The sequence below is a fragment of the Magnolia sinica genome, chromosome 5 (assembly GCF_029962835.1).
Source record: "Magnolia sinica isolate HGM2019 chromosome 5, MsV1, whole genome shotgun sequence".
Classification (NCBI taxonomy): Eukaryota; Viridiplantae; Streptophyta; class Magnoliopsida; order Magnoliales; family Magnoliaceae; genus Magnolia; species Magnolia sinica.
This window is the reverse complement of record NC_080577.1, coordinates 6,828,304-6,845,488: the sequence shown is the minus strand read 5'-3', so window position 1 is coordinate 6,845,488 and position 17,185 is coordinate 6,828,304. Positions and strand designations below refer to the sequence as shown.

The 17,185-nt window shown below is 40.0% G+C and overlaps 1 protein-coding gene across 1 annotated transcript; it reads left to right on the top strand.

The window, feature by feature from the left end:
* Positions 1-5,503: 5,503 nt before the first annotated feature.
* LOC131245288 (MLO-like protein 12) lies at positions 5,504-11,623 on the top strand. Its single transcript, XM_058244631.1, has 12 exons — positions 5,504-5,703; positions 6,202-6,259; positions 6,377-6,585; positions 7,131-7,247; positions 7,604-7,664; positions 9,901-9,989; positions 10,075-10,149; positions 10,729-10,817; positions 10,954-11,003; positions 11,099-11,139; positions 11,219-11,392; positions 11,491-11,623. Exons 1-12 carry the CDS (start codon positions 5,593-5,595, stop codon positions 11,545-11,547), a joined length of 1,131 nt encoding a protein of 376 aa, XP_058100614.1. The 5' UTR covers positions 5,504-5,592; the 3' UTR covers positions 11,548-11,623.
* The last annotated feature ends 5,562 nt before the right edge of the window (positions 11,624-17,185 follow it).

Below are 17,185 nucleotides of genomic sequence, written 5' to 3'. Positions count from 1 at the left end.
GCGTGTGCAACGTCTTTTGGGTATCCTTGAGGAGGTGGATGGTCTTTCCAGTGGAGATCAAATTCGGGCTGTTAGGGTGTTGCAGGGTGATTTAATCAGTGCAGGTTTTTTTTTTTTTTTTTTTTTAAGCTGGGACATGAATGACGAAAGGAATGGATAGAGAAAGTTATCCTTCCTCGCTGTGGTCCAGATTGAAAATGGCCCTTTTATTTTTTATGCTAACTGTTATGTGGTTATAACTGGTTTTTTTTTTTTCCTCTTGCTTTTGGGGTGGATACTGTTTCTAGTGAGACTGTGAATGGGTGCGTTTGGGTTTACTTCTTGGCAACGGTGTAGATTATATGATTACTGCTGGAGCAGTAATCAGATCTTTAATGTCTTGGACTGTTATATATTAAATCTGCAATGTTACTTTTTGTTGCAGGTTCTGACTTTAACTGTTATGTGATATTCTGTTTAAGATTATATCTGGTGGCAGTTTCCATTATTCAGTAATAGTTTCTACTGACTGATTATGTTGGAGGAATTTTGCCCTTCTGTGATTCATAACACTCTTCATCTCATAGTTGTCATGTTTCAGTTGTTATATCTAGTGGGTAAAGATGATGGAGGATTTCTGACTGTGAGTGGTTGAGAATGGTACTTGTGTCACAGGTGTCCTTACTCAGCAGAAACTTCTGCTGAAGTAAAATGTTGGAGGATTTCTGAGTGTAACTGGTTGAGAATTGCTTTTCAGATACAATTTTACAGATATCGCGTGAATTTAGATGTTTGTGATTTCGGTTTGTGATTCATATTCTGGTGATGGTCTATTTTTGTTTTTCCAATTATCAACTACCTATCATATTTTTATTACATCCACATTTGTTAGTATTTTTGGTTGCACATGTAGCCTCTAAAATCGATTAGTTGATGCTACTCCGGCTTGTTGTGAAGCATTTCAAAGTAACACTGCTAATAATTCTACGAATGTGAAGTTTTGATGTTGAATGACAATATGAGTATTGCATTAAGGACTCATACACTCTTCGCTTGCATTACAGTTGACAGATTATTTTGTAATTCAGGGCGCTATAAATCAGGCCTGGAGTGATGACGGGTCACTTAAAATTTGAATGATTTGTTAACGGTGGCAAAAGGAAGATAACTATTTTTTTTTAAAACTTTTTTTCTAGTTATCCTATTGATTAAGGCATTGATTAATACTTACAGCAGAATGAAGCAAAAGTATTATGTGGTGTTTTTGGGAAGGAATCCCGGGATCTATGTAACATGGGATGACTGCAATGCTCAAGTTCACGGTTTCAGTGGATGTAAACACAAGTCTTTCCCGACTTTCGAAGATGCTACGAATGCCTAGAATCAGTATCAGGTTAGTAGGATATTAGTTATTTCATATGTAGAATTATTTTGTTAGTTGAATCAATGAAGAATACATCATATCCATTTCTTGATTGGCAGAAAAAAAATCTGTTTAGTATATCATTTAGGCTTCTTTCCCCGATTGGACGGCGTGACGAGCAACTAGAAGTGTCGCTGTTCGTGTATCTCATCGTCCCTCAACAATGGACAGTGGCAACTGTGTAGCTGCTCTCACAGATCGAACCCAAATCGCCACTAGGAATGTGCGGGAAGCTGCCAATGCCGAGAGGGTGACCGTTGCTGATGTTGGAGACGATCAATGCATAACTCTGCTATTTCGTTTGTTACTTGGATTGTTGATTTTTTATGCCGGTATAAGGTTTTTCTTTCAGATTTAGTTACAGTGAATGGCTGAGGTGAATTCTGCAGCTATAGTTTTTAGTTGTTCATGACTCGGTCCTTTGACTGTATCATGGACTGTATTCCAGATAAGTTCAAATCGGGTTGGATAAACCGATCAGAAATTAACAGATGAAGTTTTTGAACTATCTTGGTAAAATTTATTTATTTATTTATTTTTTGAACTAGGTCCTCTGGAAGAAGCTGTCATTTGTTTTGTTTTAAAGTCACAGGTAACTTTATCATATTATTTTGTCTCATCGTCTCCCTCTGGGATATAGTATGACGCAAAGGTGGGCCACATCACGGTCGGTCGGCTATTTCAAAACCAATGGACGGTCTGGATGAGCTCCGACCTCATCGTGGGGTCTACGGTTGGGCAATCAGACCAGCCTTTTCCTATAGTTAACCATTTTCTCCCTTTTCGGACAGACATTTCTCCCAGTATGTTCCTGCGCTTGTCACTCACGCTGGCATGCGATCATTTTCTAACTGTTAATCAGAGGTCATGGTCGATGTTGCTGATAATGCCCCGATAGATGCCATCTATACCGTGGTTAACATCATTTCTTTGAATGGATGGATAAAATTCTTCAATGGACGGATCAGATGAATCACATCAACTGACAGTGGCCACCACCGTCATATGAAGTGGAGGAGAATTGGAAAGGAAAGAAAGAAAAAATCAAACCATACCACCACCACCTATGAAAAAAACAAGAATTAAAAAGTGACGGTGGACGGATCACCTCATGTTGGACGGATTAGATCATGACGGATGGATCAGCTCACGTTGGCCAGATCAGATGAAGCATATCAACTAACGGTGGGCACCACCACCTATGAAAGAAACGAGAATTAAAAATTATATATCAACAATCCGCACAAAGCAGCTATTGAATGTTGACCGTTTGTACAATACGCATGCCTAGTACTTTATATCCAAACATTGATCTGTACAAGATACATTATACTTGCCCGCACAATACCTCCTATCCAAACATTGAATAATGGCATGGTGATAAGGATGTATTCTAAGGCATGTCCTTTGTATACATGAACAGTACCCAAATACAATACAATACAATACTATACACGAATCCAAACAGTACCCAAATACAATATAATATATTTTCTATGGTGTTGTCCACTTGAGATTTGGATCTGCCTTATATTTAGACTCATGCCTAAATAACCTCCTACAAAGGGATCCATAGAATTGATGCATTACATGCATCATGATTAGCATACAACAGTTAAAACTCTAATGAAAAGGTGGTGCTGAAGGAGCGCGAGTTGGCAGAACCAAGGACGCGATAGTGGATTAGGTGAGACCCTGGACTCACCTAAGATGGTGTGGCACTTACCATGGGGCCCACCTTGATATATGTTCATTCATCCATTTTGCCGGATCATTTTAGAATATTATGAAAAAAATGAAGTAGATCTAATTATCAGGTGGAATATACAGGAAATAGTGGTGACTGACCATTAATGGGCTATAAAAGTTCAGGATGTCAAATAAACTTTACAGTGGGCTTAAGAGGTTTCTAATGGTGGACATTCAATCATTACTGGGTTTTGTGGTGTGGTCCATGTGAGATTTAGATCTGCTTCAGTTTTGAATTCATATAGTAAAATGATCTGTAAAAATGGATGGATGGTGTGGATATAACACATATATCATGGTGGGCCCACATAGTTCTGACCAGTAGCTATCCAACTACTTGCAGTGTCACTGGCCAAAACCGCGTCCCAGAACCAGGCAGACACCGATTTACTGCAAAAGGCTTTTCCGAAAAATTCGGGGCAGGGAAGTTAGGTGGGGCCCACCGTGATGTTTGTGACGAATCCACCCCGTTCATCCGTTTTGAAAGTTCATTTTAGAACCTGAAATAAGAAATGAGCCGGATCCAAGACTCAAGTGAGACACATGAGAGGAAACAGTGGAGATTAACGAACACTGTTGAAATATACATGTGACAGGAAAAGTTTGGTATCAGTATAAGGTTTTTTACGTATTCAGTTCATCCCAGTGGTAATGACTTTACAAAGGGTTTGGATGGCATATAAACATCAAGATGGAGCTTAGTAAGGTTTCAACGGTAGGCATTTCTTTTCCTAGTTTTCCCTCTCGTGTGGCCCACTTGAGTCTTGACTGTGTCTCATTTTTTGTTGTTGGTACTAAAATGAGCTCGAAAAACAGATTGACGGGGTGGATTACTCACAGACATATCTAATTAAGATTAATTTACATATTGAAACCGGTGTGGATTCCACATTTTTAATTTACAAGAAGTCAACATTCAATTTAAAGATGTGGACCGCAGCCCACCTCATCATCAGATCAGCCTGTTTTTACGACATGGAACTTAAATAATGCACCAAGTTTTTGCAATTCTAAACCAAAAAAAAAAAAAAAAGGACGGTAGAAAATGCTTCGACCTCCTAAGCATCTCTCCCGTTCAAAATCTCAAAATTAATTGTTTCAATATCTTCCGGTTTCGGTTGATAAAGGCGGCTAAGAAAGCAGTGGAATTGACGAGTCGAGAAATGAATGTAGCAACGGTCTATATTGAATGGGAAAAAAAGGACGGATCTAACGCATATAAGCTTCTAATCAGGGATATATTTTGGGCATGGTCTACTTATCTTGTATCCTATTGTATGAACGGCTTGGATCATTGATCTCTGGGGCCTACTTGTTAAAACTCGAGGCCCAAGGAGACCGTGAATATCCGGGCTCGAGAATCGTTGTAGACGGGCTTCATGGCAACTGGGTTCCATCTCCCCTGGCCCATCCATGATTTGACCACATGATTCACAGTGGATGATCTGGACCGTCCATCTAACGAGCACGAGGAATAATGTGCAAAAGCACCCCACTCTCCAGCACTGGTGATCCAGGATGTTCATCTAGACATTCTTACCATAGATGGTCTACGATGCAACAATCCTCATGGACCCCACCTGGACAGCTATTATAAGTTTCAAACCAAAATTCACAAGGATGGTGAGATTCGCTGATCAGTGAAACCTTTGCTATGTGGCCCATCTACAGAACAACCTTCTAGGTAAATGGTCTGATGAAAGGCATGGATCCAGCACACGCATCTGATGGCCAGTACCTGACATGGGAAGGTGTAGACAGAGAGAAGGAAGAATGGGAGTCGGCCGAGTCAATGAGTTGCCTTGACGGGCCTAGTCAATTCGGGCCCAAGAAAGACAGTTCATAAGTAGGGGTGCAACTCGGGTGGGTTGCATTGGTCCACCCGATTCGGATCCAGCCTCATGAGGATCCAACAAGTAACCAGACCCGAATTCCAACCAAGTTGTCTAACCCAAACCCACCCCTTCCTCTGGAGTCGACCCACAACCAACCAGAAGCGGATTGCGTACTGAGTAAACTGTGGGGCCCACCATGATTTATTTATTTGATCCACTCGGTTCATCCATTTTATCAGATAATTTTAGTGCTTAAGCCAAAAATTAAAAGCATATCCAAAGATCAGGTGGACCACACTCATGTTGTAGACAGACAGACGCATATATTTTAAAGCAGTAATATCGGAAGTCCTCACATGCACTTTGTCACCCATGTGTTATGTTGATTTTTTATAGTGGAATTTGTCATGTGTACTACACAAAGTCAATGCTCTTACGTGTCTATGATCGACCGTACCGATTGAAAAAAGAAATGGTCAGCCGTACCGATAAAGCCAACGGTTATCATCATATTAAAAAATAAAATAAAAATCCACATACCCAAATATACATGCATCATCAGCCCATCTAGTCCTGTGAAATCACAAGAAAGAATTTGCAAGATAGATGGATCCACGTTCTCTCAAGGATACACCTACATGGGCTGTTTCCATCGTCTGTTCCCTCCTCATTCTCCTTTCTTTCTTCATTGAAGGTGTATTCCACCTTCTGACCAAGGTATGTATGCATGCTTGTGTCCATGTCTGTGTTGGATCAATGGCCTTGAGGCCCTCTTGATCCTGACTGTTCATGGTGGAGGCCCAGGTATTCCTTAGAATGGTATGCTAATTAATCCAGATTTCTAAACTCGTTTTTAACATATTATTAATATTATAATTGGTATTTATTTTGTAAAATTAAAGAATAATGTGGATTGGCATTTCAATAGCATGAGGGGGTGCCAAGCATCATAGAAAGGTGGATTTCCATAAAAGGAGATAGCAACCTCATTGCAAGATACAACAAGAAATCAAGAGAAAACTTTTGAGGAAATCCCTACGGACTCAAAGACCATACCATCAAAGCGATTCTCAATCTCAAGATACTTCTCTCCTCATCTTTTGGACGCTCATCGACATTCCCGGTCTCTTAAGAGATCGTTCCATGCAAGAACATGTTCATACATACAGTCATACACAGTATATTTTGTATTCACCATATCTCTCATTTTCATAGTTTCTCAAAAGGCAGAAGAGGAAGCCTCTAAATGGAGCCCTGCAGAAGATCAAAACCGGTGAGGCAGATTTTTAGGATCACACCAGAAATGGGTTTTGATTAATTGATAGAAATTTCTGTTAAGTTGGTTTTTTTAACAAATTTTAATTTCAATTTTTTTTTTTTTTAAATGTAGAACTGATGAAAATGGGCTTCATATCATTACTTCTAACGGTTGGAGAAGTGCCCATATCTAGAATTTGTGTAAGCAAAGGCGTGGGGAACTCTTTCCTACCGTGCGATGATCACGATTCGTCTGCAATACCTGTTGTCTCCTCGACCACTCAGATCTCGGGGTTAAACACTACCATTTCTAGTGATATCTCTGACTCTTGTGAAGCAAAGGTATCATAATATCCTGTACTGATACTACATCTACCATGGGTTTCTTGTATTTATGATAGTGAATACCTAAAATCAGTCGTGAATGAGCTAATACGGCCTTTTAGACTACGGTAACCATATTAGTATTTAGTGGAATAAAGATAAGGTACTAAATTTTGCCACCAAGGACCTGTTTGGATACCACCAAATAAATTACTTTTTCTACTTACAACAGTAGATAAGTAACTTATTGAGATTAAAGTTTGGTTTATAAGCAAATTATAAATAACTTTTTTATTTAAAGTTACTTAATCACTTCAGTTTAATAAATAGAAATCAAGATAAGATAATTAAGTAGCTTATCTTAAGTAACTTACGATCCAAACACCCCCTAATAGACATTATTAAGATGATTGATCACATGTACAACCGATTGTTAGGTAAAATCAGAAAGCATAAGAAATGGGTGGTAACCTACAACTGGATGTAAGTGATCAGTAAAGGTGTGTGAAAGGGCATGGCTATCTTTGATTGAGGGATTGACGTTGCTGTGTTTGGACGGGCAGGGGATGGTTTCTCTTGTATCAAGGGAAGGAATCATGCAACTTCACATCTTCATCTTTGTGCTGGCAGTATTTCATGTTCTCTACTGTGTCATAACCATGTGTCTTGGCGCTTTCAAGGTAATGAATCTTAAGGACGCATTTGGATACACCATCAATTTGGATTGCAATTATTAGTCCAATGAAGTTTGAAGTAACAAAATTGCCATTCCTGAAGCATTCACCTCAAGGATCACCATCATGTAACCCTTATCCCAACTAACTGGGTCAGCTATAAAAGATCATATCTCAGATTTCAAATCTCACACTATATTTTGAAGTTTATTCTGTGATTTTCTTGTTAGGAGTGAAGCTAATCATTTTTGTTTTTGTCATTTAATACTGTTATTTCCCTCTGATATATCATCTTCATTTCTTTCTTGTTCATATCAGACCACTAACCATACTCTTTAACAATTGGATTTGAATACTCTCAGATGAAGAGATGGAAAACATGGGAAGAAGAGACAACGACACTGGAATATCAAATCAGACATGGTAACCCCACCCTCTCTATAAATAATAAAAAGTTTTATAAGTAGAGCCGTACCAACCCATACATTACCGGCCACTTATTAAATAATATAGTAAACTTTAAACTAATAATAAAATAATAAGATATAATGTTTGACTAATATCAACCTTAATCAGTACTAGAAAGTTCTTTTCCATCTAAATGAGATATTGTTTTGGCACCCGGTGCATCAAGATCTGCCCAGTGTCTTGATGGACCCAGTCCATGGAAGTGGGGCCATGGTTCAGTGATCCAGGTATCATTGTTCCTAGGATCCAAGGAGGTTGATCTGACGAGCACTACCTTTGATGTGATACCCCAAAAAATCTTTTACAGAGAGAAAGATCCCAGCCCTTGGCTTATCATCACCACCACCATCAATCTTGTCCCTGATTCCTGGGGTGGCCAAGAAAAGAAGAATACCTAAGGTCTTTGATTGGAACTTGGGGACACACAGCATCCATGGGGATTGAGACCGTGTATCTCATGGGACACACAGCACATGGGCCACAGTAGCAGAAAATTGCACCAACTAGACAATCCTAATGGCTATCCATCCAAGCATGGCTATTTGGCCATCGGATCTACAGTGCCAGAGTTAGCACTACGCGCACTGCATCTTTGACTGAATGGCTTGTGCACATTACGACTCAGGCCCAGTAACAGGGGAGCCTGGGTTGGTTTGGGCACTGATTTTGAATTAGTTGGTTCAACCCAATTTCTTTCATTTTGCTTTTTCTTGGCCCAGGCCCGCCCGCCTTAGCGTAGACGCTGTGGCAACAGCTTTGGCATAAGCCAAAGTTCAACTAACAGGAGATGGTCTTGCTTGAGCCTTTTACAGAAAACCTTAACATTTTTTCTGTTGCCTGATAAAAAAAGATCAGATGTTGGAAAGTTGGAAACTTGATCCACTACCCTACACAATATAGTATGACTCAGTGCACTCGTTCTGGCCCACTCAACGTGTGCACGTCTGCTTCTACATACCAAAAAATCAACAATCTGACAATTCTAGTGTTATATTGAGGCCTTCTGGGGGAAAACAGCGAAAAAAAAAAAGAAGGATGGTTACAGAAGGTCAGCCGAAGTTCCTTTGACCATCCACTTGTGTGATTCTGGGACATGGCCCATCAGAGGTTGGGCATCAGATGATGATTTTGGATCTCTTACATGCCTACAACATATCCGTAAAAGCAGGTCACCGATTAGATAAGCAAAGAAAAGAGAACATTTTCAATCTAGTTGCCTTTAACTTCAGTTCAATTCCAAAACGTTTTCAAGTCAGGTACAAAACCGACATGCTTTTTTGGAATGTAAACCAATTAGAGAAATGATCACATGCTGCAGCCATTTCTTTTCCACAAATATGCCACGTGTAGAATGTGAAAAAGATGGGCCACAACATGGATATCACCAACACCATGATCATCTAAACCTTATCCCAGTTAATTGGGATCGGCGACAGGAATCCTGTTCTGCAATTCCACTTCTATCAAGGGCCACAACATGAATATCACCTGGTATATAATAATTAAAAAAGAAAAAGGAAAAAGGCTGATCTGCTAATCAGGTGGGACACAGCAGCACACCAAGTCATTCCATTGGCTGTCCATTGGTTTTGACATTATGTCCTGCTCAATCAATACCCCTATAAAAGAAGACAACGTGAGTGGGTGGGCCACAACAGTACATTTGAGTCATACCCTTAGCTGTCCATTGATTCTGACGGTTGACGCCCAACTTTTAATCCAACAACAAAAATATTCACCGATGGAAGAAGTTTACTAGGCCCATCTGGATAGAAAGAATATAAAATGTAGACATGGAAAACACCTATAAAATCCTTAGGAACTGGAAACTATGGAATCCAACAGTTTCTGTAGTTTAGTTTGGATTTGATGTTTTCATAAAAATGTTAAAACATCAACGGTCAAACAGATAGAACTGTCTCCCATAATTGTAAAAATTTAGATTTAATAGGTTCTCTTAGAAAATAATTTTACACGTTTTTTTTTTTTTTTTTGAGGAAAACCATGGAAATGAAAATCAATTTCCACCTAATTGTGTATTAGCAAACAGGGGGAAATCTCCTATGTGTGGAAATTGATCTCATTTCTGTGATTTGCCATTGTTTTCACCAATCCAAACACACACCGGAGTGTAACTAGAAGCATGGCTCTATCTTTGTGCCGCAATGATGTTAGCTGAATGTGCTTTCAGACCCAAGGAGGTTCAGGCTCACCCGACAGACTTCATTTGGACAACGCCATCTCAAGTACTGGAGCAACCACCCTGCCTTGCTTTGGCCTGTATGTCTGTTTCACCATCTTACTAACCTCAGATGCATCAGTAGTGCTTGTTGGGATATCCTTGATTGATCTTCCATTTTGGCAGGTTTGTTTCCTTCGACAATTTCGTGGGTCTGTCACCAAGGCTGATTATTTCACTCTTCGCAATGGATTCATTGCAGTAAGCTAACACCACAAAGACAGACTAATTATGCATATGCCATATACAAACCATACACTATTAGCGGGGGTATAGGAAGTGTACAGTTTGCTAACAAGTTGGATTTTATACACGCTGAGGACCATGGATTCATGATTCAAACCATTGACATGACGGGCATCAATATGGATGGGGCTGAACTTTGAAGATCCCAACCCTTCGATATTATGGCCTACAAACAAGTACATGGGTGTGAGGAAAGTAAATCAAACAGTTCACAATGAACAAAGCCTTGGCCAGATATTAAGGGTTATGATATTTCAATGTGGATGTTTCGAGGGAATCCCAATCCATGGTAAGGTCCATTTCAACGGTTTGGACCATTGAACCACGTTGGCCCCACATGCATGAAATCCACCTTGTAAGCAAATAATACACAGATGAGCAGGACCGTATCATACCTCATAGAGCAGAAAGACTGTTGTCTCATGCCCTCATTCTGCTATGCATTGACTATTAATATCCATGCATCTCCGTATGTGCTTCATCGAATGTGCTTTCTAATGGTTACAGAAGCCTGTGCTTCTCTTGATCTGTTAGGCCCATTTCGCTGAGGGCAGCAACTTTGAATTCCAAAAGTTCCTCACCAGAACTTATGACAAAGATTTTGAAGTGGTGGTAGGAATAAGGTAAAAAGGACAAAATCTAAATCAAATTACCCACTTTTCAAATTTGTTTCAATGAAACAGCTAAACCGCTCTTATTTTTATCACCACCACTCCACAGGAGTTCCTAATTTCAGATCTTGGGTTTTGTTTCATGCAGCTTTTGGATCTGGATCTTCTCCATATTCTTCATATTTTTCAGTGCACATGGTAAAACAATCACTTCAAGCTATCTTCTTGTTTATGGATATACTAGTCCTCCAGTTCCTGATGTTTGCTGCTTCTCTTTTTCTTTCATCTGGCAGTATTTTATAACCATTTCTGGCTGCCTTTTATTCCTTTAGTGGTAAGCCCAAAAACGCAACTCATAGCATCTCTTAACAACAGCAGGCTGTGATAAACAAGAGTTATGTATCTGTTGGCAGATGTCTTTGATTGTGGGGACAAAACTACAAGTCATCATAACTAAGATGTGCTTGAAGAGCCGTAACGAGTCAGTTGTTGTTCGAGGGACAATGCTTGTGAAGCCCAATGACAACCTCTTCTGGTTTGGTCGGCCACAATTCCTCCTCCATCTCCTCCATTTCATCCTCTTCCAGGTAAATATGTATGAAAGTATGTGCATATAGCAGTCTATACCATCATGATCACATTCATATGATCAGAGACGCTGAATAAAGATGTCAATACCTTGCAGAACTCTTTTCAGCTGGCAATGTTCACATGGGCATGGGTAGGTATCTCTAGTCAATGAGCTTAAGAGATTTTCATGCATCCCTATGGCTTAATAGGTTGAAATGCAGTACGAGTTCGGGTTGAAATCCTGCTACAATCGAAAGACGGAGGATATAGTCCTATGGGTAGCCATGGGCGTCATTGTTCAACTCCTTTGTGGCTATGTAACGCTCCCTCTCTATACACTTGTCACACAGGTAACATTACACAGAAGGAATTATAGGGTCCCAATGCATAAGGACATGAATAGTGCCCTGGAGTGGCATTCGGTACAATTGGGGCACATGGTTCAGTTATCCAGCCCATTGATCTGATGAGGCTCATCATCGATGGGGGACCCAAAAGTGTCCCAGATTGGAAGAACATAACACTTCAATCCGTTGCGTACAAGTAAACAATTATGAATAACAATATAGAAAGAGTCCAAAGGTAAAGGCCAAAGATTTTGACGGCTATTGATCTTCAACTGGTAGATTTGTGGGCATCCTGATCCATGGTGAGACCCCTCGGATGATCAGTCTGCACCATGGAATCATCGGCCCCACCTTTAGGGACCGGGTACATGAGGACACAAATCATTTCCTGAGGTATCGGAACCTATAATTCCTCCTACGCATAAATGTCATCCAATTTTTTAACCCAGATTTGCAGGGGTTGGAGAAAGCTGTTTCCATGTCTGACTTCCCATGCTCAATATGACCCAACAGATGGGTTCAGGCATGAAGAAGGCGGTATTCACTGAAAGAGTCGTCAAGGGTCTAAAACATTGGCATTCCCACGCTCACCGGAATCTATCGAGGAACCAATCCAGTCCAAGGGGACATTCAGACCCATCACCTACTGCCACCACTGAAACTTCAGTATCTGACGTACAGGAACTGGGTCCGCTGAAGTATGAGCATCCTCCTGCCATGGCTAACACCACTCCTTTAAAGTCTGAAATCACAAAAGAGACGGAAAATCCCAAGGCCACTGCAATAGTGAGCTATGATGGCGAGATCTCCTTTGGGACATCTTGGAAAGAGCTGGGAAGCGGTAAAGAAATTGGAGATATCACTTCAGGCAAAGATGAGACTACCTCTGGGGCTACTGAGTCTACCGATCAAATTCCATCTCCCTTCTTTGGGGAGGTAGAGCTTAAGGTTTACGAGCAATGGCAAGCTTGACTAGACATTAATATGTTGATACGTGGGCTTCATTGATATAAGAATAGCGAAGACCAAGAAGCAAATCTAATGCATTGCAACAAGGCGTAATAATCAAAGCAGAAGGCTGAACATAAGGATTTTTTAGAAAAAGGAGATGAAGATATAAAGGTCTAAGGATTCTCCAGAAATGTTCTAAATTATTCATAGCATTTATTGTGCTGTATACTTGTATATGCATTTTACTCTATGGGATAGTGAAATGCTAGCAACATAACACAACATACACATGCAAACATAGAAAATGGACTCAATCACTAGTGAGATGGCAGAACAATCAGGGAACTCTTTATTGAATCAAATGGTCTGGGAGAGTTGAGCATCTTCTGTTTCTGTGATAACATATCTTTTCCTTTCTGAATGATAAAAGATTAACTCAATAACCAGTGAGATGGCTGAGCAGGAAATGTCAGCTCATGAGAGAGAGAGAGAGAGAGAGAGAGAGAGAGATTGGTTCTAGAATTAGTAAATAAATCATTTTTGGTGTGATCTTGTAGAGAGAGAGAGAGAGAGAGAGAGAGAGAGAGAGAGAGATTTGTTCTAGAATTAGTAAATAAATCATTTTTGTTGTGATCTTGTAAACATTTCAAGTGTAAAGTTTCCTTAAACATGTTGTTTTGAACTGAATTATACTATAATCATAAGTAAACAGCATGCAATTATAAAGTTAAAAAGTATGTATAAATTTTATTTTTAAAAAAATTATAATAATACAAATCTCTATAGAAAAATTAGTAGAAAGCACTCTCCTATTTTAAACTTTCTTTATTTTTCCTTGTGCAAATACTAACTCATCATTTCTGCCATTTTAAATTTATTTTCATATTCAAGGATGCCCTCTGGTAATAAATAAACAAACTGCTACTGGTGCTATGTAGAAAAAAAATAAATACAGAGTAATCATAGTAATGCGGCATTAAAATGGTGCAGACAGACAGTCAATTGAAATAGGCCCTATCTAGAGTGTAATCCATCTGTTAAGTTTTAACAGCACAGGAGGTAGTAAAAGATTGGGATTGTGAGACTATATGGGACTGTGTTAGCCAACACAACCACTCAAGGAAAAGTTTCTGCAGACACCCCACCTATTAAGTCCAGAAAACATCTGATTGATCAGATCAGATCAGATCAGATCAGCCCATTTCAAAGCCAAATGGCCAAAATTTCAACTCGTAATGCAATAGTGGGACTGGGTTGTGCATAGCCTGACCCCCGCTTTTGATATTTTTTTCACAAAACATGGTAGTAGAAGTTGGATTTCCACTGCCACATGTCAGCAATCAACTGCCAACAACAAGCGGAAATCCAATTTCCACTCACTGTTGATGCAGTTTTGGCAGGGTTCCACCACTGTTGACTTTTGCACCAAATCAGCCCAACCAATCATAGCTTCTCCTTTGATCCTAGGATTTAGGGGGAAATACCAAGGTTGACAAACTTGGGACTCAGAGTCAACTCGGTGGGCTCACAGAACTTGACTCGGATGAGTAAATGCAGTGACTCGAGCAAGTCACTTGTTTCTAATTAAATAATTTTATAATTATAAAAATCATAGATTAATAATAAAAATACTTAATTACTTATAAAATTACAAAATTTGAGCACAATTTTGAATACTAAAGTTTCAAAACTTCCCACCAAATGTTCCGGTGTGTAGGAGATCTTGACCATGCAAGATTTCAGCCCCACCATGAAGTTCGCCTATCTCAAATTTTAGGAAGATCCACTTTACTAGGCTTGAGTCAAATTGTCCATAAGCTATCCATTCATCCTAATGTTGAGCCCATAGATGAGTAGATCAGTCTTATTTTACGCCAGGTGATTGACCCACTTGTATGGCTTAGATGTTGACAAGGTGGTAGGAAACACCAGGAGATAGTCCTTGAGAGAGATAGGTGAGAGAGTTGTGAGAGAGGGGGAACTAAAGAGTCCATTCTAACTGGGTGTCTAAACTGAAATAGTAAATACTATGTTAAAAGGACTGCACTAGCCTGACTCCGCATAGGTATGTGGAAGGCATGACTCCCAACTAACTGAGAACCACCTGAGGGAGAATGTGAATCAGATCCAACCTGTCCATAAAGTGGGCCGCCACAATTTCACTATTGATCAAAAGTAGTCCAATCCAAGACATGGGTGGCAACACTATAGGGAAAGATAAAAAATCATGCCTAAACACTCCAAATTCATGTGGCATGTCCATTGTCCAACATGAGTCTTTGAATTTCTTGATTTTCTGGGAATCAATTAATCCTAGCATGGTGCATGAGATTAGTGAATTTGATGGAATGTCACACCACGGTGGACCCCAAACACATTTTGGAAGATTTTAATGGTGGGAGTTTCCATCTCAACTGTTCCTAGTGGTGTAGCCCATATGAGCTTTTCATCAGCCTGATTTTGGGCCCCCATATAAAAACAAGGTGGCACACCAGATGAGATCAGCTTTTCATCAACCTGATTTTGGGGGCCTGGTAGAAAAACAAGGTGGTACATCAGATGATCTCATCCACATGTAATCCTCCATTCATGTCAGAGTCATGCAAGAGATTGTCTTAAAAACCCTAAAATATTCTAATCTGGGATCCGTTGAGCTTTGCTAAGCGCACACGTGTGCAACAAAACTCATGTACACCCCACACATGTGCGAGATCCAATCCATCCATCACGTTGGTCAGACCTTGTTCATGTTTTCCCAAAAATGAGTGGAGTCCAACTTGCATATAGGCCCCAATGTTGAAAGCAGGTGGATGGTTATAAAATTCCAGCCAAGTTTTTCAGGACCATACATTTTCTTTTCACAAAATGTGGCCCACCTGACTAGTGGATCAATTGGTTTCTTGTGCTAGGGCATCAATATAGTAGTGTCGTTCTAATGGATGGATTGGATCTTGGACCTGTCATGCCATACTTATTTTTTAACCCACGCACACACATACTTGCACGTGTGGCATATACACGATCTTTGTTGCACATACATGTGCACTTAGCAAAGCCCGGGATTTGCAACTTATTTCATGCATTCACGACTCCAATTTTTAAAACCTGGAACGGTAAGTAAGTCAATAAAAAACTCAGACAAACTCACCGAGTCATGTTAGATTTTGATCCCCACTGAATCTACACCATTTTTAACTCAGTGGGGGATAAAAAACGGGTTCACTAAGGGGAGTCCCGATTGACTCAGCGAGTCGCCAACCATGAGAAGTACCAAGCATTAGGCCTTTAACCGTCAACCATTCTAAAATTACCAAAAGCCCAGCCCCATCTCTATATCTCCTCGTCAACAACCAAGGGGCCTTGGGAACTTCAACAATTCTCTGTATACTCCCTCTCTCCCTTCTTGCTTCGGGAGAGAAACCCAGGAAACCTCTAAAGATTTAACCCTATGAAGGAGGAGAAGAGCACCTAAGTATCAAGAAAGATAAAAGGAGTTGAGGACAACTTTCAGTTTTTAGAAATGGCTTGGTGCAATCGGCAACGAGGCATGAGTCAGCCTTCAAGTTTTGAGAAACAGCTTCCCAACCATGCCAGTAGGAGGATTTGAGAGCTCCTTTTTCCTTCTTAGATCTCTACAACCAAGGCCCTCTGAATATATATATATATATATATATATATATATATATATATATATATATATATATATATATATATATATAGAGAGAGAGAGAGAGAGAGAGAGAGAGAGAGAGAGAGACCATCTCAAGACAGTTTCTACATTTTACACTTTTTACATTTCACCGTTGTTGCATTTCCTCTCTTTAACCACCACTTTCCTTGCCGTCTTTTTATTATTTTATTTTGGGTTTTGGATCTTTGCTTAGAGATCTAATACTAAAATCTTGATTCCCATTTAAGTAGAGACCGCCTGTAAGCCTGGATGGAGAAGGTGCCTAATACCTTCATTCTCCAAAACCAAGGCCCTTACTCAGAATTTTTAGGAAGCTAGACCACAAGTGGAGTTATCCAATCAAGTCTCTAATCCTAACTTTAGGGTTATTTGGCTCTATGGATTCCAGCTTTCCATATATTTTAAGCCTTTTCGCCTAGTGGCAACTCCTTTCTTTTCCAGGTAGGGCTTAGAGAATGGCAGACCACATATGGATGAGAGAGGGTGGAGAACCACGAGGAAAGCCCATGGTGAACTCATAACACTCTTAATCTCCAACATTCTGTTTAGGGCCTTGGCGGAGGAGGTGAAATCTTTGTTTAAAGAGTGCAGATGAGTGAAGAACATCTTCCTTCCAAAAGATGGATCCAGATCCAAGCATCAAAGAATCGACTTCGTCAAGTTCAGATTTCGGGACGAGGCCTATTAAGCCATTGAATGTATCAAAAATATCAAGTTCCAATGGTGGAATCGAGGCGTGGAGTTCTCGAAGAAGGAGAGGAACTCTCCAAATTCCAAAGGAGGAGATGCTGGATCAAGCAAAATCATTCCTAGGGATGCCA